Genomic DNA, 26,426 nt, shown 5'->3' on the forward strand with positions numbered 1-26,426 from the left:
TAGCTGTATGAAAATAATTTGAAAAATCTGCTTGTGATATTATGATCAGTATATTCTCAGAAACATTCTCTGCACTGCATGTAGAATTTAAATTGCCACAATTCATTTGGTTTTTTTTCAATATCCAGGATTATGGTCGAGAAGATTCATGGAAACATTTAATTTTAATGCCTGCTTATCCAAAGATACTTGCATCACTGTGGGATAAATAGAATCACTCGATAGAATTTGTTAAGAGTAGAGGAAATATCACACAACAGTACATTCTTTCAAATGAAATATAGAACAGGAGTAGAACATTTCACCATTCAAGCCTGTTCTGCCATTAAATATCAATAGGGCTTGTTATTCTAATTCAGTACCCAGTTCCTTCTTTCTCCTATGTTCCTTGTTCCCTCCAGCTCCCCCCCCCCAAGAAATACACGACACCTTTTTGCATATATTTAATGAGTTGGCCTCAAATGCTTTCTGTAATGGAAGATTTCACAGGGGTTCACAACTATCTAGGAAAGAACAAAAGTTTCTCAACACAGACTTAACTGGCTAGCCACTTATCATTAGGCTGTAACTCTATGTCCACCATCACCAGGAAACTTCTTCCTGTATCTACTCTGTCCAGTCCTGTTAGAATGCAATACATTTCTCGGAGATTCCTCGATCATCTTCTAAAATTGAGTGAACATTAGGCCCAACTGAGCTAGTCAGTCCCCATACATCAGCTTCCCATCCCAGGCAACAGTTTTGTCACAAGAGGTAAATATTAATTGCAACAAAATTAATATGGCAAATTTCTTTCAAGTTCTAATGTCTTCATTATTATGCTTGATGAATATACACATTTGTAATTTGTACTGTCAAGATTAGTCCACCAGGCAATTATATGAGGGATAACACACAAAATGTTGGAGGAACTCAGCAGGCCAGGCAGCATCTTTGGAAAAGAGTACGGTCAACATTTCGGGCTGAGACACATCATCAGGACTGGAGAAAAAAAGATGAGGAGTCAGACTTAGACTGGGGAGGGGAGGAAGAAACACAAGATGAGAGGTGAAACTGGCAGGGGGAGGAGTGAAGTAAAGAGCTGTAAAGTTGATTGGCGAAAGAAATACAGGGCTGGATAAGGAGGAAACTGACAGGAGAGGACAGAAGGTCCCGATGCCACTCCTTTGTCCAATTGTCCCTCCCCACTGACCTCGCTCCTGACACTGATCATTACAAGCTACACCTGCCCCTACACCTCCTTCCTCACTACCATTCAGGTCCCCAAATGGTCCTTTCAGGTAAGGCAACATTTCACCTTTGAGTCTGTTGGAGTCATCTACTGTACCCAGTGCTCCCTGTGTGATGTCATGTACATTGGTGAGACTGAATGTAGATTGGGAGACCACTTTGGCGAGCACCTACACGCTGTCCACCAGAAAAACTGGGATCTCCCAGTGGCCATCCATTTTAATTCCACTTCCCTTTTCCAACAATCCATGCCCTCCTCTATTGCTGCTATGAGGCCACGCTCAGGTTGGAGAAGTAACACCTTATATCCCATCTGGGTAGCCTCCAACCTGAGGACATGACCATCAATTTCTCGAACTTCTGATCATTCCCCCCCCCCACCATTCCCCATTCCCTTTTTCCTGTCTCACCTCATCTCCTTACCTGTCTATCACCTCCCTCTGATGCTCCTCCCCCTTTTCTTTCTTCCATAGCCTTCTTTCCTCTCCTGTCAGGTTCCTGCTTCTCCAGCCCTGTATCTCTTTCACCAATCAACCCCAGCTCTTTACTTCAAACCCCCCTCCCGATTACACTGATCACCTTGTGCTTTTTCCCTCTCCCCCCGCCTTCTAACTCTGACTCCTCATTTTTCTTTCTCCAGTCCTGCTGAAGGGTCTAGCCCAAACCGTAGACTGTTTACTCTTCTCCATAGATGACAGATGCTGCCTGGTCTGCTGATTTCCTCCAGCATTTTATATGTAAATTGCTTGGATTGCCAGCATCTGCAGATTTTCTCTTGTTTGTAATTATATGAGGGAGCTTGGTGAACTCTAAGCCATTGATACAGAGGTGATAACAAAATGTTGCTATCTTTCACATTTTGTGGATTTTAGTCTCCAGACCTAAAAACTGCTGACCTATTTTTATCTGGAAAGAAGTTCCCAATGACTATCCTAACTGCACTATTGGGTCTATTATTCATTCCAGTATGAGACATCAGTGGTAAGTAAAGTCAGTATTTAGTTCATTTTCATCCATTCCTTAATAATTTGTTCACACTCGTACAGAATCATTAGGGTTTGTTAACTTCCAGTTTAAAAAGCGCACCTTCTTCCTATTTCTCAGCACAATCTGTATTCCTGATATACGACTCCCCACAGCTCTCATACACACCTCAATCAATCAACAAATGACTGTTAGGATACTTTATTCTATTTACACTCTAACATGAGCACTATGAAGATTTTCTTTTTTTAACTTTTGTAAATTTATCTGCCATGGCCTAGAAATTTGCCTCAGTTAGTAATGCTAAATGGGCTTGCATCCAAAGTTCTTTCCACTGACTTAAAATAAACACAATGATATGGAATTAATCTGTTTTCCACCAATTACTGTCAGTTGTCTTGTCATTGTTTATCTCAGATAATGAACTATTTCAAATGTTATGTTCAGTCATTGCTATTTTTACCAATTATAAGTTTGATAGCAAACCTCTAATAACAATTTCAATAACATAATTATGAGATGGAACTGTGCATTTGCACTGTATATCATTTGGTATAGTTACAGTAATTTTAACCTGGCTTTGTGACAGTGTTCTGTGAGCTTGAGAAAATTATGTTGCAAGGCAGCTAGTCACAAAAATACAACTGCCAGCAGGAACAGAAAACTTAGATGAGCACAAACTCAACTCTATTGACTTAGATATGTATGAAAATAATTCTACACTTTCTACTCACCTCACAATATGGTGTGAATGATTGAAGCCTTCACCTCAGCCTTGTCCCTTTCCTTCACCATGACCCCATACCCTTAATCCAGTGTACACTCCCCACCTTCCCGGGTTCCATTTACTGACAGTTAAAGAAGCCCTGCTTGGATACTATCACTCTGCAGTTGAAGAAAGGACTTATACATGGTGAGCCATTAAGGCCTGGTGCAGCTAATGCAGTGTGATAGGGTAAATAGACCGTTAAATATTTCACCGCATTGGATCCCCCCTGCACACCCTCCAAGCTGATAGTTCTCCATCCCTGCACTGCCAGCTTTTGTCTCATACCCATAATACACAAATAGATTTTCCTGGAAAGCCAACGGTTTTCTTTCCTGCTTCTTCTCCACTGAACTTATCTTCTCGTACCTTGGCTCTATCCTGCATCACCTGGTCCAGTTCCTTCACACCTACATCCAGGACTCCTCTCGTGCCCTCTGACTTTTTTACAACATTCAGTTCCCTGATGTCAACTGCCTCACCTAAGAAGCAAAAGTTCCTCTCTACTAAAACGTCCATCCGCATGATTGACGTATACTTACCTCCGAACAACTTACTATTTGTACAAACCAAGAGTGTAGCCATGGCACTCATAAAGGCTGTGCCTGCCTTTTTGTTGTTTATGTGGGACAGTCCATATTCCAAGCTGACTCTAGTATTCCTTCCCAACTCTTACTCTGATATCTCTATATCGTAATGGTGCTGCTTCGTAAACTCTTATGGAACTCATCAATTTTACCACCAACTTCTCCTGGACTCTTTCTGACACTGCTCTCCCTCTTTTCAGCATTTCTTTTTCCATTTCAGAGGACAAATTAGCCACTGATGACTACTATTCATCTATAGACTCCTGCCACTACTCTCCAAAATCTCCTCCTGACCTGTCTCTTACAAAGACACTATCTTCTTTTCTCAGATTTTCCACTTCTACTCTCCCTCTTTAAGATGAGAGCTTTCATTCAGGAGGACATCTGAAATACCCTTCTTCTTCAGGAAACATGTCTTCCCCTCTGGTGTGATTAATAGAGTCCTCTCAGATAAATCCGTTTCCTACATACCTGATCTGATACCCTATCACTCCAATCAGAACAGAGAGTTCCTCTGGTCCTCAACTTTCACCTCAGTAGGCCCTTCATCCAGCACATCATCCTTCACTACTTCTTCCAGTTACAACATGATCCCACCACAAACCACATCTTTCCCTCTCTCCCCCTACCCACCCCAGTTACCTCTTCCACAGGGATCACACTACTCATAACTCCTGGTCCACTCATCCCTTCCCACTGTAGGAGATGCAACACTTGACCCTATATGTTCTATCTCACCACCATCCAGGGACCAAACCAGCCCTTCCTAGTGAAGCAGAGATTCACAAGCATTTCTTCCAGCCTCTCCATTCTATTCAGTGCTCTTGATGTGACTCATCTACACACACGAGACAAAGTATAGACTAGGCAACCATATTGCAGAATACCTGCAGTCTATTCACAATGTCCACCTTGAGATTCCCATTGTATGCTATTTCATCTTGTCTTCTCATTCCCACCAAGCTCTGTCCTTGACCTCTCCATTGTCACAGCAAGGTCAACAGTAAACCAAAAGGACACTAGGAAGCCTACAGCATAATAGTCTGAAAATTAAGTTTTCCAATTTTAGGTAAATCACACTCTCTGTGTTCCTTTCCTATTATCATCAGACCATTCATGATCTCTCTCTCATTGTTCACCTTTTTCATAACTCCCTCCTCCATCACCCTCCTCCACTTTGTTCCATTTGCCCATCACCCATATATATACCTGCAGTTCTTTTCCCTCAGTTCACCTTTCCCATCTCTTGTTCCATTTGGCTCCACCTGCCCATCGTCATACTCTCATCTAATTCAACATCATCTCCAAGCATCTGTCTCGTCTCTCCCTTTCATGTCCATACACTGGCTATATCCACTTTACACTCTCAGTCCCGAAGCACGGCATTGACCTGAAACGACAATTATCCTTTTCTCTCCACAATGATGTTTGATCTGTTGAGCTCTTCCAGTAGCTTGTTTTCTGCTCTGGATTTCAGCATCTGCAGTCTCTCCAGACAATTCAGAAATAATTTTAAGCAGATGAAGACCAATTGAGAGTTAGCGGTGCCAAAAACTTCACAAAAACACGGATTTCACAACACCGCAAACTGGGTAAGTTACACCGAGCAGCAGATTCAGATTAAATAGACACAAAACATCAGCTCGGGTTAAATTCACAATTTCTCAACACTTCATTCAATGCTGCTGCTCCAGATGAAATGCTATTTTTTTCTGCTAGCCATGCTGACTGCATGAAATAAAGTGAACTACAACCCTAAAATCATCTCGGTTGAAACATTCTGAAGAAAATTGTACTGAAATTTCATGCCTGCACAGACATAAATGATTGGAGGAGAGATAGCACACTCATTAAATTGAGGTGTTCCAGCCTTCCAAAATTCTATAGTCTAAAAATACATCAGAACAGCAATCCCCCACTTCTGCTATTAGGCAGCCATTTAACTAGAAAAAGTCTGTCATTTTATTTGGTCAGATGGGAGGATAACCGATAATTGCAGTATTCGACCATAAAAATGAAGCTCAGCATATTTTGTTAGAAATATATGTCAATGTAAATTTAAAGGAAATTAGCTAATCTCTTATTTCATAATCACATTGAAATGTTGCTGAATAGATGGTCATGCTCCAGAAATCCTCTCGCACATCCCCACTCTGAGAAGAATTTCTTGACAGGTTCCACACAGTGCGGAAGGCATCATTGTACATTTGGCAGACTTTGGAAATTTTCACAGATGCTCCTGCTTAAAACTATCCAGGAGACTGCAGCCTGACAACACTGAGCACCTCGTTCTGAATGTTTTCACAAGGTTCAATGTAGTTGTTTCAGTAGGAATGAGCCATTTCTGGGATGCAACTTCGAAGTAAGGGTTTGTACAGTGAAACATTGTGCACTTAGGGGAAATGTAAATATAATTACCTTGTCCTGGGAAAAACATTTTTGCATTGATCTCAAACTGGGCCTCCATAACCAAGCTATTAATGAAGACTGAAGGTCCGTTCACACATTGACTCTCTCTGTCTCACCTACAATCACACAGACTCTTGCAGTCACTTGCATTCTATTTGTTTTGCACATCCTATGTAATCCTATATAATTCATAGCATAGCACCATGACTGCAGCTCTGCACCTTTGTCTCCAGAGAGCTGGAGACTGCTGGGTGGTTCCATGAACATGAACATGACTTTGAACATGAACAACAACCTAGCTGCAGCAAAATTTATTATTAATTTAGAACTTTTTGTACAGCTTATCAAATTTGTTAATACATCTTCGTTCCAGGAATAAGTATGCTACTATCACCAAACAGTAAAAATCTTTCAATTTTTTGATTAATTTTGACTATGTATTTTGTGATCAGCACTACAGAGATGCATGCTGTCAATCATCCGGCATGAAGGTCATGCATTTGCATTCAGTAGTTTGACTTATTCTTGACGTTTGGCATTCATCGAGGTAAACACAATTCTCCAATGTTGATGAATGAGAATACAGGACCCTCAGAGATTTTACATCACAAGGAGCTGCAAGAACATGACTGCCTTTGGCAGCTAATTTATATGACAGGTATTCCTACTTCAGCCTGGTTTCTTCCAGCATCCACATTACTTCTTTAATAACCTTGCTGACCTATTCCAGGGATTACAAGAGTCAATGCTGACAGAAAAATTCTATCCACCTGAAAATCTTTGCTGAGCATTCTTTATAAGGCAAATTTTCGAATCTATATGGTTATTGCTTTAAATTATTTACTATTCAAAAAGATTTATTATATGATCATTAAACATACAGTGATTGTTTAACAGTTGCTTATCAGTGTTGGGTGTAATGAATGCTGGAATTGCTGTTTAGTAATCCACCACAATCCTCATTGCTGGTTCACCTTTATAAAATGAAGGAATTGACTGCAGTGTAAAATGTGTGATGTCCTAATGCTTAAAACTGTTTGAAGATGCTGTGACCTAGGGTCATGATTATATAAAACCATATTTGTGTTTTAAAAATTTTAGAGAGGAAATGGAGGCTAATTTAAGTTCTCCATTACAATGCTCTTCGGAAAGAACTCGTTAGATTTGCAATGGACCCTGATTTCAATCTACTGATGATGAAGAAAATAAAACTGAGTGGGAGAGCAAGGTGTAAGAAATAAGTGGTGAGTGAAGGATGAATTATTGTTAGATAAATATCTTATTGCATTGTTCAAACACAATAGTCAGTCAATTTGAATTGAAAATCTATTAACTGTACATTGATTTAAAGGTCGTGGTTTCATGCCTTTGGTTGAGCTTAACTCCTCTTATTTATCTCTTCTGATCCTGGATTCAGAAATTTTCATTAAGTTTTCAATGGAAGGTGAGCACTTGTGTGGAAATTTTGTCAGAAACAATTCTGAGTTGGAGTAAATAAAGAAATAAGATGCAATCCATGCACAGATTGTTTGTGAAGTACTACATAAAATGAACCTCAAGAAACAGATAAGCAGGCTTTACTTATAATAGGAAAACTTACTTCTTTCTTGAATGAAAGCTTTAGATCCAAGGAAAGGCAAACGAAAAATGAAAACAGCAGTTACTACTTTTTAGGTTCCTTTAATCAGAGAATGTATACAGTAAGCAACCTGAAATTCATACTCTTCACAGTCATCCACGAAACAAGAGACCTCACAGAATGAATGATGGAACATCAAAGTCCCAAACCACATCCTTTGCAGAAGCAGCATTAAAAGCATCAACAACCAACAACCCCCGCCACCTCCACCAACACACACACACACTCTCTATATTATCCAGTCTTTTCTTTAGTATTTTTGTAACCTGAGCATGAAAACTGAGTGGAACATTCAAAAAAACAATTACTTACTTGCTTGGTCATCTATGAGCTTAAAATTAATGCAAAATTACCTATTTGTAGATAATGACAGACATTTTTATCACCTCCAATGGTGCTTACTTTCCAAGTTTGGGTTAAAAATTTTTTTACATAAAGTTTTGCACCGTTTAGATTGGCATATTTAAGAGCATAATTTTAAGCGTACCTTGATTGTTAAGTTTCTTTCAATTATTTCATTCATTGGTTTGAAACAGTCTGGTGAAACTTAAGTTTAGACTCGTGTTCATCTGCCTTATTGTGCATAATTCCACTGATATAGGTTAATTCGAATGGTTTTAGCAGAGTAAATAGAGGAAGCTAGTACTTCCCAGCTGAGACAAAACAGACAGCAACATAAAAATATATTGCTACTAGCAGAATTGGCTGTCCTGGTGCCAACAGTCTGGCTTTTGATAAAATCCCAGCTTTAAATTCTACTTGGATAACATATTGCATTGGAGTCTAAATCCCTGCGTTCTATCATAGAAGACAGCAGGATCAGGATCTACTGAAGTATAGGTTACCAGTTCAATCTCATCTGAAAATTTAACAGCCAACAGTTAATTTAATTTCCTCTAATTACACTGTAATAAAACCACACAAATATTAGATTAATCAGACCCAAAATTGCAACCAATTCAACAATTAATCAACTTAACATCCTCAAAAGATTTGCCAGTCATTACAGGCATACATTTCTTATGAAAATTTAGAATGTAAATTATTGGAAATTTTTGATCGTCTTAATCATACTGTACCTTCTGATATTTATATGCACTTATGAATCATATTGTTTTCAATTATATACTTGTATAACTTAATAATTAAAAAGAAAACCATAAACATTATTAGCAACAAATCCGTCAACTAGTGTGTAAAACACTGGATAACGTAGCTATAACATTACATTTATTAAACCACAATGACAGCTACTTCATTAATTGTTCAATTATCTTTCTTATTATAAGTAGCTAGTTCTTTTTTATACTGCACATATAAGACATCCTGGTAATGAACATTTATGCTGCCATGCCCAGCAGCCACATTAAAAGCCTGAATAATAGATCAAGTCTCATCAATAATTTATTGCACGTCAGTAGCTGGTTGCAACTGGATCAGAAAATTACAAAAGCTTGATAGGATTCTACTGCAGATTTCTTGGCAATAAAAAGGATTATTTTTTACTACTTCAACTCCTTAATATTAAATTCACTTTCTGGAAACACTGATTTTTCCAAATATCCGGAGTGCTTCATTTTTCATCAAAATGAGAGACAAGAAGATTGCTGACATTGATAGCAAATTTATACATATTATTTCGAACTGGACTATTCAAAATCACAATACCAGAGGTACAACCGTAGCATTCTAATTAATGAGGACTTCCTAAAATTCATTAGCTTATATGGATAAGATGAGAAAAGAACTAATACCAATATAGACACTTAAAACTAGATATCCAGAACAATGAAAGTGATATAGAAAGCAAATATTTAATTCATTTTGTCTTACCCTCTTCTGGAATCTCCATGGATGAACTCCACTTAGACCAGCACAGCAAACATAATAGGAAACTTCTTGTGCTCAGTAGCATCTTCAACAATTGGGAGATTAGACAAGATCCAAAAGAAAATGTGAAGATTTCTCCTGTGATTCCACTGAGTTGCAGTTCAGACTAGCGTATAGCCATGAGTCACACTGACCAGAATCTGGAGAGGTACAAAGGGTGAAAATTAATCAGCATTAATCCACATGCAGTCCAGGACTTAAACTGAAGTAAGCCCTAGTAGGTTGCAAGGTATAATACATCTTACCATCAATGTAATTTAGTCCTTTTTTCCTCGCTATGAATACAAGATTTTTGCATTAAAATAAGATGCCTTTTTCTTATATCCACTTTCTCCCACAGGAGAGTCGTAAATGCAAGTCTACTTTTCTCAGTTTGTTCTGATTTCACACAGATAAACAGAACATTGAACTTTATGCAATCAGATTACTATGACAGCAGCGATAGGGTAAAGGAAGTAATTCACACCGCTCCTTTTGGGATTTGTTGTGACTGCTAGAGGGGATCCCACTTTACAGATATTCCAAAACCACTTTGCAGATATTCCAAAAAAAAGATTCAAAATATTATTTAGACATGAATGAAAATAAAGCCTTTGAAAATAGTTTCTTCGAAAATATGTACCATACATTAGAATCTCAATACCTTCAGTTAACTTCAGCAAAATATCACCAAGAAAATTTAAATTTAGTAAATGGTATTTTCTCTTCTGTGGGATAACGATATCATAGATTAGCAAGCAAAATCAATTTTTTTGCAAAATCAATTAGCTTTTGCTAATATATTATAAAATGCATGAATACTGCATCTTCGTTTCAGGTATGAAAGAAACTTGCTTATTACGTAAGGTATTCTGTCCACCAGTCACAAAGAGTTGCTAAACTAAAGGAAAGGAATTTAAATAGTACTTGAAACCCCTCTACACCTCTCAAAAGCTGCTGCTAAGGTAGATTATGATACAGCACATTGTCAAACTAAGAAGCTCATTAGGGAGATAAACAAGATCAGTGGGTTCATTCACAACACAAAGCAATTACAGAAAAAAATGATTCTAAATCAATTTTCAGTTGGGTGAAAATTGCAGTCGGTCATGGTCAAAAGAGTGCCTTAGGCCTAATACCAATGACTGACAAGTCGGGTGCTCCTGGACAAGTCCATGAGGGTTTGCTTGGGCTCTGGAGAGACTATCATAATGAGCTGGTGTCAGACCTGTCAGATTATGGCATGCGGCTATATGCATGGTGGTCGCGAAGCTTGCTTGGAATATTCATGCTTGTGCACATATCGGCAGAAGCATGGCAAATCAAATCATACTGAAATGCAGAATACTCAGGAAATTACAAGAAACGTCTCAAATATTGTGCCCAACTCAATGGCAAAATTTAACCAAAAAATTAAAAGATAAAATTGGGCTGAATGGTGGAAGTAAATAAAGGACAAACAGGACATCTTGCTGTTACATCCTCATCCCTCACAATGCTACATCAATTTTTCTCTTCCTTGTCCACTGGGTAACCAACCCTCCCATGCCTTGCTGATTTTGCTTGGTTTAAATGCTGTCAAAGGAGGAGTCCTGTCACTGTCCCCACCCAATCCTTGTCCATTACCATGGAGTCCACTGACCGCTGCTGTTTGGGGAAAACATTTTAATTGTGGATGTTATTCCTTTGTTGAAGCATTTTAAATATATTAGAAGAGACTGGCTCACTGAGAACACCTTATTTTAAAGCAAACCCTTACACACAGAATTATAGAGAGGGTGCAACATACAATCAGGTCTTTCAGGACTATTGCTCCATGCCAGTGATTATCCCCATCTAGCCACTTCACCTGAAGCTTCTACATCTTTCTTGTTTGTGGTTATCAAGATCCCCAGAAATGCATTTAAATTACTCACAACAGCTGTTTCCTATGGGAGTTAATTCCACATTCTTCAAACTCTCAGGGCAAAATGTTTACAGGAATTCCCCAGTGAAATAATTAGTAAATATATTATATTTATGGTTCCTAGTCTTGACTTTACCCGCAAGCAGAACAAGACCAATTCTATCTTTTTTTGAGTGGATCCTTCTTTGCTTAGTTGCCCTCCTGCAGCACAAATCACAAAGAGTTGTTAACCTAAAGAAAAGGATGCCTAAATAGTACTTGAAGCCACATTACACTAATAAAAAGCTGCTGCTATGAAAGATTATGATGCATTGCGTCATCAAACTTGGTCTCTATTTTGTCTTTTGATGAAAGCAAAGTCATGCTTCAGGTTATGCTTTTTCCATTCCTGAGAGGAGACTGCAATGGTTCAGATCTCCTCGACATACAATGGGAGGTCATTCCTCTGCTTGTTTGATGTCTAGCATCAAGCAGTGAAGAGCACTTCTAAAGCCAAAATAGTTCTAGGAAAGGGAACTGCAGCCTGCAGCAAATAAGCATTCCTTAGAAAATCCAGGTTATATCTTTGGCAGACTTGCATCCTCTCGAAGTTCCTTACATGAGGACATGAAGCAGTCGACGATAGAGAGACTTCATGAGTTACCTTTCTGACAGGAGATGTTTGTTGTACCACAGATATATAAAAAAGTCAGTTGCTGCTGAAATCCAAAGATCATATACTGAGAAATTAATATTTAACACATGTCAAAGTTGACATTGGAAATTAACTCTAGTTTAGTGCATCTAACTGTTATCATGGGCCAATATGCCATATTCATTAACATCACGTCAATGGCTTTTATTCTTAAACTGTTCTGTTGATCAAAATGGTTGGGAAGAGACTCTGCTACCTTCTGTCTTGTAATTGTCTTTCTTCAAGGGACTCGAAATTACAATCATTGTTTTCATTGATTCAGTTCTAATTATCTTAAATATCAAATCCAGATGCAAGACAGAACTTTTTTGTGCAATATTTTAGAGAGTTGTTATAACATATCTCCGTCATTTTTACAAGGCTGCTTCTTAAAGACACAAATGTTACACCAATCTTTCAATTTCAACAACTGCTCAGGACTTCAATTCATTAGAATGGTAATTTATTAACAGAGTAACACATGTAACTAAAGTAAGAGTTTTATTCTTTGTTTGAGACTATATTGGCTATACAATCCTCAGAATGATTGACCATAAAAGATTCCAATCAAACTTGAATTCCCACTAGCAATCAGATAATCACATGTCAATTTGTAGACACAAGAACTCTGCAGTTGCTGGAAAGCTTGAGTTACACAAATAATATGCCGAGGAACTCAGCAAGTCAGGCAACATCTGTGGCGGGAAATAAACATCGTCATTTCAGGCCAAGACCCTTCATCAGGACTGAAAAAGAAGGGGTGTGGAAGCCAGAGCAAGGTGGTAGAGGGAGGAGGGGGAGTACAAACATTTTCACCTCACCCCTTTTCCTATTCACCATTCTGGTTACACTCTCACACATTCTCCTCTCCTCCCCTACTCTCATGTTATCCCTTTCGTTCCCCTCCTACTTCCCTTTATTCTTAGGTCACCTGCCCTCTCCTACTGGTTTCCTCCTTCCTCTTCAGCCCTTTACTTCTTCTGTCAATCACTTTGCAGCTTCTGACATCATCCCTGCTCACCCCGTTACCACCTACGCTCTCATTTTCCTCATTTCACCTATCACTTGCTAGCGTATACATCCCCTCACTCCATCTTCTTATTCTGAGTCCTGCACTCCTCCTTTCCAGTCCTGATGAAGGATCTCAGTCCAAAACAGTGACTGTTTATTTGCGTCCATGTATTCTGCCTGGCTGGCAAAGTTCCTCTAGCATTTTGTATGTGCTACATGTCAATTTGCTCCCCATACAGCAAAATATAACTGGAAGATCCATACTTCTCCCTTCCTGAACATGCAAACATCTATTTCAAGACACCCTACTCTGTGGTGATAGAGGACTGCGAGAGCTCATTTATCTAGCAGACTTCATTCTGGGTCATAAACCATCAAAGCAATTGCAATAAATTTATCAGCTCAGATCTTTTCTGAAGGCACATTATTGCTCCACGTCCAAGATTTAATACCTACAGTATTTTTTTCTGTTGTGACAAAGAACCAACTCCTGAAACATAATCGTTTCCATTCTCAGATGTGTCTGACCAGTTGGGAGATCCAGCATTGTCTTTGCTTTATTCTAATCTTTTTCTAATATTTTATATCTCCATACACAGATTATAAACTGTTCTTTTTCTATGCTGGAGGAATTTATATTAAATGAGGCAAAAACTGAACAGCAGGGAAGCAAAAACCAAATACATCTCTTACTGAGCCACAAGATATCCCTCGGCCCTTTATTAGGTGTTGAATAATAAAATTATTAAGCATAGTCTGTTGTTTTAATATTGCAAACTGTGTCATGTTTCAGAAGTCAGGAATATAGACATTAAATCCAAAAATAATTCAAATCTCATGAGAAAGACCTTCATCAAAAACTAATTTTCACAACAACCTATATTATTATTCCATTGCGTTTATTTTTGCATCTCTTTGTGATGATAGTCTCCTGTCTGACTGGCGTCAGTTTGCAAAGCCAACTGCCAGAACCTTCTGTCCTTCTGAACTCAAACCTCGAACTTTCCAGAGTATGGATAGCTGGCACGGCCCCGCTAATGGTTTGGGATAATCCCACTAATTCACAGTCATGTTTTGGGTACAAAGAATTGAGTATTTAAAGAGCACCTGAATGGAATCTCAGTGTTCAATCATAAGGCCGACCAGAGATATCGTCTAGCATTTTGTTTTATGCTCAGTTCTCGATTCAGTTTGAAACAATGTCTCGATCCTAGCCTCGGATACCCCAGCATTTGGGTCTAAGCAATCCTCGTCAAGGACTCTTGTCACAGTACGATTGAGCCACTATGGACCCATAGAGTCTATTATTAGAGTATTAGAGTCTATCATCTGCTGTGACCAGCCACGGCAAGGAGATTTCCAGACAGAGCTTCGAGATACATGACATCTGGGTAGCCATTTGTCAATTACCACGAGGAGGAAGCCAGTACATCTTCCAGTCCTAGAGGGGATTTGACAGTGACCTGGGCTCATTCAATACTCATTAATGTTTGAAATCCAGCCATCCTGGTTTCCTCTGGAGCACAGGAAGGTGGCCTTCATTATCTCTTTTCTGACTGGAAGATCCCTGGCCTGGGACTCCGCGCATTGTGAATGAAGGTCGGAGGTTTACTCAGATAGAAACACAGAAACATAGAAAATAGGTGCAGGAGTAGGCCATTCGGCCCTTCGAGCCTGCACCGCCATTTATTATGATCATGGCTGATCATCCAACTTCAGAACCCTCCCCCTGCCTTCCCTCCATACCCCCTGATCCCCGTAGCCACAAGGGCCATATCTAACTCCCTCTTAAATATAGCCAATGAACCGGCCTCAACTGTTTCCTGTGGCAGAGAATTCCACAGATTCACCACACTCTGTGTGAAGAAGTTTTTCCTAATCTCGGTCCTAAAAGGCTTCCCCTTTATCCTCAAACTGTGACCCCTCGTTCTGGACTTCCCCAACATCGGGAACAATCTTCCTGCATCTAGCCTGTCCAATCCCTTTAGGATTTTATACGTTTCAATCAGATCGCCCCTCAATCTTCTAAATTCCAACGAGTACAAGCCCAGTTCATCCAGTCTTTCTTCATATGAAAGTCCTGCCATCCCAGGAATCAATCTGGTGAACCTTCTTTGTACTCCCTCTATGGTAAGGATGTCTTTCCTCAGATTAGGGGACCAAAACTGCACACAATATTCCAGGTGTGGTCTCACCAAGGCCTTGTACAACTGCAGTAGTACCTCCCTGCTCCTGTACTCGAATCCTCTCGCTATAAATGCCAGCATACCATTCGCCTTTTTCACCGCCTGCTGTACCTGCATGCCCACTTTCAATGACTGGTGTATAATGACACCCAGATCTCGTTGCACCTCCCCTTTTCCTAATTGGCCACCATTCAGATAATAATCTGTTTTCCTATTTTTTGCCACCAAAGTGAATAACTTCACATTTATCCACATTAAATTGCATCTGCCATGAATTTGCCCACTCACCCAACCTATCCAAATCACCCTGCATCCTCTTAGCATCCTCCTCACAGCTAACACTGCCACCCAGCTTCGTGTCATCTGCAAACTTGGAGATGCTGCATTTAATTCCCTCATCCAAGTCATTAATATATATTGTAAACAACTGGGGTCCCAGCACTGAGCCTTGTGGTACCCCACTAGTCACAGCCTGCCATTCTGAAAAGGTCCCGTTTATTCCCACTCTCTGCTTCCTGTCTGCTAACCAATTCTCTATCCACATCAATACCTTACCCCCAATACCGTGTGCTTTAAGTTTGCACACTAATCTCCTGTGTGGGACCTTGTCAAAAGCCTTTTGAAAATCCAAATATACCACATCCACTGGTTCTCCCCTATCCACTCTACTAGTTACATCCTCAAAAAATTCTATGAGATTCGTCAGACATGATTTTCCTTTCACAAATCCATGCTGACTTTGTCCGATGATTTCACCACTTTCCAAATGTGCTGTTATCACATCTTTGATAACTGACTCCAGCAGTTTCCCCACCACCGACATTAGGTTAACCGGTCTATAATTCCCCAGTTTCTCTCTCCCTCCTTTTTTAAAAAGTGGGGTTACATTAGCCACCCTCCAATCCTCAGGAACTAGTCCAGAATCTAACGAGTTTTGAAAAATTATCACTAATGCATCCACTATTTCTTGGGCTACCTCCTTAAGCACTCTGGGATGCAGACCATCTGGCCCTGGGGATTTATCTGCCTTCAATCCCTTCAATTTACCTAACACCACTTCCCTACTAACATGTATTTCGCTCAGTTCCTCCATCTCACTGGACCCTCTGTCCCCTACTATTTCTGGAAGATTATTTATGTCCTCCTTAGTGAAGACAGAGCCAAAGTAATTATTCAATTGGTCTGCCATGTCCTTGCTCCCCATAATCAATTCACCTGTTTCTGTCTGTAGGGGACCTACATTTGTCTTTACCAGTCTTTTCCTTTTTACATATCTATAAAAGCTTTTACAGTCAGTTTTTATGTTCCCTGCCAGTTTTCTCTCATAATCTTTTTTCCCTTTCCTAATTAAGCCCTTTGTCCTCCTCTGCTGAACTCTGAATTTCTCCCAGTCCTCAGGTGAGCCACTTTTTCTGGCTAATTTGTATGCTTCTTCTTTGGAATTGATACAATCCCTAATTTCTCTTGTCAGCCACGGGTGCACTACCTTCCTTGATTTATTCTTTTGCCAAACTGGGATGAACAATTGTTGTAGTTCATCCATGCAACCTTTAAATGCTTGCCATTGCATATCCACCGTCAATCCTTTAAGTGTCATTTGTCAGTCTATCTTAGCTAATTCACGTCTCATACCTTCAAAGTTACTCCTCTTTAAGTTCAGAACCTTTGTTTCTGAATTAACTATGTCACTCTCCATCTTAATGAAGAATTCCACCATATTATGGTCACTCTTACCCAAGGGGCCTCTCACGACAAGATTGCTAATTAACCCTTCCTCATTGCTCAAAACCCAGTCCAGAATAGCCTGCTCTGTAGTTGGTTCCTCGACATGTTGGTTCAAAAAATCATCCCGCATACATTCTAAGAAATCCTCTTCCTCAGCACCTTTACCAATTTGGTTCACCCAATCTACATGTAGATTGAAGTCACCCATTATAACTGCTGTTCCTTTATTGCACACATTTCTAATTTCCTGTTTAATACCATCTCCAACCTCACTACTACTGTTAGGTGGCCTGTACACAACTCCCACCAGCGTTTTCTGCCCCTTAATGTTACGCAGCTCTACCCATATCGATTCCACATCTTCCCACTTATGTCCTTCCTTTCTATTGCGTTAATCTCTTTTTAACCAGCGACGCCACCCCACCTCCTTTTCTTTCATGTCTATCCCTCCTGAATATTGAATATTCCTGAACGTTGAGCTCCCATCCTTGGTCACCCTGGAGCCATGTCTCTGTGATCCCAACTATATCATAATCATTAATAACAATCTGCACTTTCAATTCATCCACCTTATTACGAATGCTCCTTGCATTGACACACAAAGCCTTAAGGTGCTCTTTTACAACTCTCTTAGCCCTTATACAATTATGTTGAAAAGTGGCCCTTTTTAATGCTTGCCCTGGATTTGTCGGCCTGCCACTTTTACTTTTCTCCTTAGTACATTTTGCTTCTACCCTCACTTTACACTCCTCTGTCTCTCTGCACTCGTTCCCATCCCCCTGTTGTGAACTAACCTCCTCTCGCCTAGCCTCTTTAATTTGATTCTCACCCCCCAACCATTCTAGTTTAAAGTCACCTCAGTAGCCCTCGCTAATCTCCCTGCCAGATACAGAGGAATTCATACCCGGTACAAGGAAGTTGTTCCATCACCCAGCTGAAGCCTGCCGAGCCTTGGACAGTCTGATGAAGATACAACAGGGTGCACGGTCAGCAGACAACTACACTATTGAGTCTTGGACATTGGCCCAAGAGAGAGGCTGAAACAGGGAGCCTTGGTCACTCTATACTGCCACGGGCTCAAAGGATATCCTCAATTTGGGAGAGCCAGCAGATGACTTAGAGCTTCTGATCAACCAATCCATTCAAATCAATAATCATCTGGCAGAGCATAAATGGGACTACATCAAGAGATCAAAGAGGGCTAGCCTGAGCCTGACCTCAACACATCATAGTTCCACACCCAGCCTTAGACCATGACCTGTCTGTCCCCTGTTCAGGAGTCAGTCGACTCCATGCAGATCGGCTTTCAAGATGCTCCAAGAGGTTAGAGCATTCAGGGAGTTAGACTTGAAGAATACATACAATCTGGTCCGTATAAAGGAGGGTGATTAATGGAAGACCACATTCAGTACACTGACAGAGCACTCTGAGTACCTAGTTATGCTTTTCAGTCTTGTGAAAGCTCCAGCAGTCTTTTAGGCCTTTATTAACGATGTGCTCTGGGACACTCTCCATATGTACACCTTTGTCTACTTGGACAATATACTAATCTTCTCGAAGTCCATGGAGGAGCACATCGCAAACATTTTGAAGAGGCTTCTGGACCATGGACTTTATGTCAAGTCTGAGAAGTCCGAGTTTCGTGCAACAACCATTTCATTTTTGGGTTTCATATTCTACAGTGGCAATCTGAAGTTCTCGATCCAGTTGTATTCCATGTCTCAATCCTAGCCTCGGATACACCAGTAGTTGGGCCCAAACCATCCTTGTCAAGGACTCTCATCACAGCATCATGGTCAGGGTGGAGATTTTAGGCTGAAGTGTCCATTTTTGTACAGCACAACTCTACATTTTTATAACCTCTAACAGAAATGCCCAGTTCTGATGGAATTAGAGAATGCAAACTATTTGAAATTGTTGAATTTGATATTGATTCCAAAGGGTGCAATATATTCAGATAGAAGATGAGGTGCACTTCCTCAAGATTATGTTTGCCTTTGCTGGGATAATGCAGAAGACACAGATAGGTCAGAATAGGAAGAGAGTGAAGAATTAAAATGACAGGCACTTGATAACAATGGGTCATCCCTAGAGATCAAATATAGGTGCTCCACCATGCAGTTACCCAATCTGCCTTTTGTTATCTCCAGTGTGGAGGCAGCCACATGAGCAGTGTCAAATGCTGGACACTAGACCAGAACAAGGGCTGGCTGGTGGTATAGTGGCATCAGCACTGGACTTCAAGGCCGGTGGTACTGAGTTCAAACCCAGTGGTTCCACACCTGGGCAGCAGCAGCATCTGCGCAAAAGAAAGGCCTGGCAATCTACTTCCGTATCTTGCCATGAAAACCCTCTGGACCCTATGGTTCATGAGGCCACAAAGAGTCGGGCTCAATTAAAACAACTGAACAACAACAAAGACTGGAAAAAACAAGTGAATTGCTGTTATCTCCAAAATGATTACTTTGCCATTAGATGGTGGTAGAAAATGGGGCAAAATAAGAATGCCGCATGAATAAATTTTAACGCTAAGCAAAAAATATGTAAATGACTGTGCTCCAATCAATGTTTTCTTGTCAATTGGTCTTAATGGGCTTTCCTGTTCTACATTATGCTCTTCTACCTCTCTCCTTCTTATCCTATCATCATTTTTCTTCGTGTATCAATTTCACACTCTTGCGTGTATTAGTAATCTCAAGTATCACTGTCAGACTATTCTATATACATTCTGAACTCACTATTGTATTCACTATAGATGCCCTATTTTTGAACTCACCATTTAATTTATTATGACTATCCTATTTTTGAACTCCCTCTTGGATTAATTGAGGCTATTCTATTTTTGAAGTAGCCCACAAGCGAAAATATTTTCTCCATGTTTACTCTTCTGTAATTTTAAAGATTTCACATCTATCGCCCCCTTAGTTCTTTCCTCTCAAGAAACAGAAGCTGCCCAAATTTTTCCGACCTTTCTGGATAGGTACACTAAGGCAACTAAGTGAACCTTCCCTCACACTTCGGTTTTCTTTTAGTTATAGATAAACCAGATTTTCAGATTACAGCAATTTCTCTTTCACATTCTGCCCAAGTATAATCACACTTTATAGGTACTTATTTGGTATTGAACATTCTTTTCCTCCAGGTGCTCTGGTTCCTTTCCACATCCCAAAGAAACGCTTGGTTATATATTAATTGGCCACTGTAAATTGCCCCCAATGGTAGAATCTACAAAGAGTTGATGGGAGTGTAGAGGGAAAAAATGAGATTACTGCAGCTTTAGTGTAAATGAGTGCTTGATGGTTGGTGCAGGTCAATGGGCCAAAGGGCCTGTTTCTGTGCTCTTTCTCTCCCTATGAATCCGAGACACATAAGCACAGCCCAAGGTCAAAAATGGCTGTTTATTAGACTGTTTTCTTCAGAGCCCTACTTGTTTCCGATGTTTAGTGAGACTCCGTGGGAGACAAGACATGCTATATGTGCAGTGTCAAAATTAATTCACAAACCTTTCAGTATCAGGACTCTGAAGCTTGTTTTGCCTCAAGTTTAAAATTTAATGAAATAGATTAGTCCCACTTTCCAAACATTTAAATTCCTAATGGAGTCTCTGTGGCTCTGCTTATTCAAAAACAGAACAGTTGACGTTGCAGTTGAATCAGAACCAAATCTTTACTATAACGCTATTCTGCCTGGCTGAGCTCAAGCTGTAGTTATGACCTTAAAGGCCATCAAAACTTGTGAAATTTAATCATATAGAACAGTTATTTGACCCAGTCACAGAGGCAGTTGTCCAAGACAATACTCGATGTTGCCACAAAAAAACAAAATTGCGGTTCATTAGCTGTAACATAAAGTCATACCCACTCTAGTCATTTCCCTGTTCTCCAAAGATGCAGATCTGCAAGTTGTTAATTCCCAGAACCATAGAACATTGAACAGTATAGACATGTTCTGTAATCCAGGCAGTATCCTGATAAATCTCCTTTGCACCCTCTGCAAACTTTCACATCCTTCCTATAATGAGCTGAACAGAACTGAACACAATACAAAATACCAGTGCAGTAATTAGGGCAGGAAGTAAAGAAGGTCAATTGGTTTGCAAACCAGATTACACTCTTTTCTTGCCTGTGCACATTGTCACTGGGCTTCTGACCAAGTCTATTATACACATTTATTTTTCACATGTACCACTCTACACAGGGTGGAATACATCTAAAGCCAGGGAACAGAATAATGTCAGTTGAAGTAACTTGGCAAGGTGTCAGCTGACTCCACTACTTCCACTACTTCCGCTACCAAACACCCCCCCCCCCCAGTATTCCAATCAAATTTTCATTGTCATACATTTTAAATGACATCAACCATTTTGAGCTAGCCAGTGAACTCAGGCAACGAGAGTAGAACACCTATATTTTTAAGACAATGCCAAAATTTCTGGAAATACAATGAAATAGTGACAATTATTTCATTTTCAATCAAGAAGAAATTAGTCAATTAATTTTTAGGTACAATTCAAATAACTTCATCAAATTACTGTACAACTTTAAGAAATGTTAACATGAGTAAATTAAAGCTCAGGAAAAACTGTGCCTTGCTGCCAATTACATTACTAAAATTACTCTGATGCATTCAGCAAACCATATACAATACCATATATGGGCTACCCCAGCACATCCTCAGACTGAGTTGGTTGCTAACGTAATGACAGACACATTTCACTGTACGTTTCAATATATGTGTGATGAATAAATAAATCTAATCCAATAATGATAAATGCCACAAAATCAATTTTTTCTGCAGTAAATCATGGTGTTTTTTTTTTGTTATTTCCTAAATGGGTCTCCAGCAAATAATCATGAAATTGGCCAACAAGATGCTTGAAATGTCATATCCTGGTTCTGTACAGTTCTTGGCTGGATGAGACTCGATTGAACACAGCTGCCAAAACTGTTCCCTGAACTTTCTGAGTGGGCATTAAAATCTCTTGATGCTGAAAACCATAGGACTAGAAAGCAGAATGACACTACTCATCCACCGAAGTGTCAAATACTTTCATTGACTTGTAATTATTTATCCTGAGGGGCCAACTACTACTCTTCCCTGTTTCCCCACATAGAACTTGCTAAGTTCCTGAAATGAAGAAGTTGAGTGTCTCGGAGTTCAACAAAGTGGTACATATCTCAATGCCAGGAAACACAGAGCTTGGAAATACCTCCTGCATCAGGAAGATCAGAGCATGTGGTGTTTTAGAGGACTCTTTGGAAGTGGATGAATCACACTGGGCACATAAGTGCTTCTTGTCCCAAGGATCCTCTCCCTACTCTGCATAGCCAGCTATTATTGTGACAACAGTGGACTGGTGTCAGTTCTATTACTGACACACCCATTGATTGTGTATCCCAGTAGTTTAACACTATTTGTTTTAGCATAACCTGCGGACTTCCCAGAGCATCTGAGCAGCCTGCACTGAGTTCTGAAGTTGACAAGTCTCTGTGTTGGCAGGGTGGCTTCTTAAGGACCCTACAATTTCTGTTGACAATATTTATTGCTTGCTTATTTCTTTATTTGAATTTGCACAGTGTGTTGTTTTTTGCATATTGTTTGCTTGTCATGTGTGGTTTTTCATTGATTCTATTGTGTTATTTGCATCTATTGTGAATGCTCACAAGAAAATGAATCTCAGAGTAGTACATGGTAACATAAGGCCATAAGATATAGAAGTACAATTAGGCTATTTGGCCCATAGAATCTGCTCTGCTATTCCCTGGTGGCTGATAAGAGATAATAATCTCTCTCAACTCCATTCTCTACCTTTTCCCTGTAACCTTTGATGCTCTAACTAATCAAGAACCTATCAATCTCTGCTTTAAATATACTCAATGATTTAGCCTCTAAAGCCATATTCGGCAATGAATTCCACAGACCCGCTACCGTCTGGCTAAAGAAATTCCTCCTCATCTCTGTTCTAAATGGATATCCCTCTATTCTGAGGCTGAGCCATCTGGACCTAGACTCACCCATTCGAGGAAACATCCCCTCCACAACCACTCCATCTAGGCTTTTCAATATTTGATGTTTGAATGAGATCCCACCCCCTCATTCTGCTGAACCCCAGCAAGTACAGGCCCAGAGTCATCAAATTCTCTTCATACTTTAACCCTTTACTTCCAAGAATCATTCTCGTGAACCTCCACTGGATCCTCTCCAATGTTAGCACGGTTTTCCTGAGATAAGGGGCCCAAAACTGCTCACAATATTTCAACTGCATACTGAGTAATGCCTTATAAAGCCTCAGCATTACAGCTTTGTACTTACATTCTAGCCCTCTGGAATTGAATGCTAACATTGCATTTGCCTTCCTTAACACTGACTCAACCTGCAAATTAACCCTTAGGGAGTTCTGCAACTTATATGTACTTCTTTGATGATAAATTTACTTTGAACTTTGAACATAACAGGCTTTATGGTAGGAGGCAGAAGCTGTTTTTTTGGACTAGAGGCCTGTGACCACTGGTGTGCTGCAGCGCTCAGTGCTGGGCCCATTGTTGTATGCAGACATCCCACCTCTCCCGGAAGTTCCGGGAGTCCCCTGCGTATTAATAGTGGCTCCCTGATGCCTGCAAATTATATGTGATATCACAGAAATCAATTTTTTTGACAGCGAGCGAGAGAAAGCAGGAGAGAGCACGCGCAAGAGAGAGAGCGCGCGCAAGAGCGAGAGCGAGAGAGAACGAGAGGTAGAAAGCAAGCGAGAGCGAAAGCAAGCGAGAGAGAAAGCAAGCGAGAGCGCTTGAAAGCGCAGGAGCGACCACGACAGAGAGAGAGAGAGTGCGCGAGCGAGAGCACGCCATGGCAGAGTGCTCCAAAAAATATATAAAACGTACATCACCCCAGACTACACTAAAGTGTACCCCTGCCAAATAGGGGTCAAAATAATGACTGTTGCTTGCTGCACTGTTTGCAACAGTGACTTTTCTATTGCCCATGGTGGGTTAAGACTGTAAAAGACGTGTTGCAGTGAGTTTAACAGGTGTCATTCATTCATTAGCAAAGCTAACGTTATTTAAACTAGCTGGCTGGCTGCTAAGGAGCTACTCTATTGCAGACATCCCACCTCTCCCGGAAGTTTCCCACAAATTGATGGTGCTACCTCCCTGAAATGAGTTTTTGCAGGGTGGGATGTCTGTGTACGTCATTCATATAAATGGTTTGTATGAGACTACACAAGGCATTGTTAGCAAGCTTGCAGATTACACTAAAAACAGAGAGCCGGGAATGTGAGTCTAACTCTGTGTTAATTTTAAGTGAGGCAGGCACATCTTATGTGGCAGAGTGATGACGTATAGCATTCACATACAATTACATACTGTTAGCCCACCTTTGGTCCCCACCTGGCACTCAGCTCTCACCTGTGGCTCCCCGTAGCTGTTTGCATGCGACAGCGGCCACACCCGGGCAACGGCTTCGACAAGCCCGCTAAACCAGGTGAGGGTAGCCGATGGGTCTCAAGCCCTCGGTGTGATAGGGAGTTGTCTATCCCAGCATGTGAAGACAGACTCCGGCGGATTGAGCGGACGAGACCTATGGAAGGTCCAACGGTCAAGAAGGTGGTCTCTGCAAGCGTCATGGAACGTGTAGAGCAGGACAAGACACAGAAGACGTCCTGGTCATCCACTGCGCCTAGTCCCATCTCCAGCCATCTAGACTCTGTCTTGCCACTGGATCCAGATGGGAATTGGGAAGAGAGAGTGAGGCTGATGCTGCGCAACTCTCCCTCACTTAAATCCAAATCACGCGCTAGTCTCAACACCATCATAATGGTGTCGAGGTCCTCATCGACGTCAACGATGGACGAACAACATACTGTATACTCTAACTTATAATCAATTAGTTAAACAAAGAATGCTTAATCAAACAAAATATTTACAATATTACTCAAATATTACAGAAATATTATATACACTACATTGTGGTAGTTTAGACAGTGAAGGTAGTTATCAAAAATTACAGGGATATCTTGATCAGCTTGGTAAGTGTGCTGGGGATTTTCAGATTGCATTCAAAATAGTAACCCCCTCACCCCAGAAAAAATCATGGCAATTGCAAAATTGGACCAGATCACAATCCATGCAAGCATGTCTTGTATTTTCTTGGTCATAATGACAGTACTATTTCCACAAAACATATTTCTGTCCAGATCGATTTGAACTCAACGTTCCAGGCTGAAACCATCATGGAATAATGTGATTCAAAATACATTGAATAGTTTATCTTACTCTTGAAAGGCAAGGCCTTCTGACATCAGCAGGCGAGATTGAGCAGCTTCAGATTTCATTAGATTGCTCATGGTTGAGAGTAATTTCTACACCATTTAACTGCTAAGATAATCATTCCACAGCAGCCTCAGTGATGGCAGCACTTTAAGCTCTCCACCAATGAGTTACATCAGACTGGACTTTCCTGGCCGCACAGTATGGTTCAGGTACCTCAGATCAAAAGTCAAAGATGTCAACCAGTGAGGAACTTATTCCCACAAAGCCTCCAGAGATGGTTTTACCTACTTGGATCCCACTGATGGAGAGTGCTCTGATTTCCCAAGACATTCTTCATTAAAATATGTGAAATATTACAGGGAGTACTCTGGTTAGGCTCTTGTGTTGGATGTTCTCTCTATGGAGGTCAATATAACTCTGACCCTGAACATCATTACTACATAATCATATTTCTTCTAATTTGCTGCTTACTACAGAATCAATGAGGTCATCCAATCATTGTTTCATTGAGTTTGATTTCAGTGAGAAGCAAGTAGCAGCTCAGAATTCGGCAACGTTGCTGGCTTCCCTCAAGTATGGGTCACCATTGACTCCACTCAAGTGCCATACGATCTCCCCTTAAAAACTTGGACCTTTTGGATGGATAAGATTTCAACTCTCTCATGAACTTATTAGGAATAGTCAGCAATGGCAATGTGTAGGTAACATCCTGTCTTACAGATTTCATTGAGTTTTTGTCCATCATGTAGTTCCTTGAGTTCAGATGGAGGCACTGCCTCAAAGGACTGTCCAATGTGGGCTGTAATTCCTCAGAGCTTGGATGGCTTTGTTGACTCTGGGGACTATTCGATACAGGGGGTGTTTCCCAGGGCGGAACTCCAGCAGTCACATCACTGACAATGTCACTGGCAGGACCACCCACTTGAAGTTGCATCTGCATCATCTTTCCAAACTTTTTCAGTTCGCTTTGAAACTTCGAATACTGCATACTGCACTTCAATCTTATCATGTTTTTTGCTTGTTCAGTTAATGCAGATTTGCTCTTAAGACATTTCACTGTCTCTATCATGCTGTTGTAGTTTATTGCATATCTTGCATTTCTTTTGATTAGTAAGTATCTTTACTCACCTTGTCAACTCTAATTTGCTTGCTCATTCAATCATACCGACCA

The 26,426-nt window shown here is 40.4% G+C and overlaps 1 protein-coding gene across 7 annotated transcripts in view; it reads right to left on the minus strand.

Annotated features, from left to right (window-relative positions):
* chl1b (cell adhesion molecule L1-like b) overlaps nt 1-26,426 on the minus strand; it is a 986,835-nt gene that overhangs the window by 575,211 nt on the left and 385,198 nt on the right. For all 7 annotated transcript variants that reach the window (XM_072280601.1, XM_072280605.1, XM_072280603.1 and 4 more), the window contains one exon: nt 9,449-9,645. In XM_072280601.1, coding sequence (XP_072136702.1) covers nt 9,449-9,530 — 82 coding nt within the window. In that variant the 5' untranslated portion in view covers nt 9,531-9,645. The remainder of the gene's footprint in view (nt 1-9,448; nt 9,646-26,426) is intronic.

This window comes from Mobula birostris, chromosome 16, assembly GCF_030028105.1.
Source record: "Mobula birostris isolate sMobBir1 chromosome 16, sMobBir1.hap1, whole genome shotgun sequence".
In the NCBI taxonomy this organism is placed as follows: Eukaryota; Metazoa; Chordata; class Chondrichthyes; order Myliobatiformes; family Myliobatidae; genus Mobula; species Mobula birostris.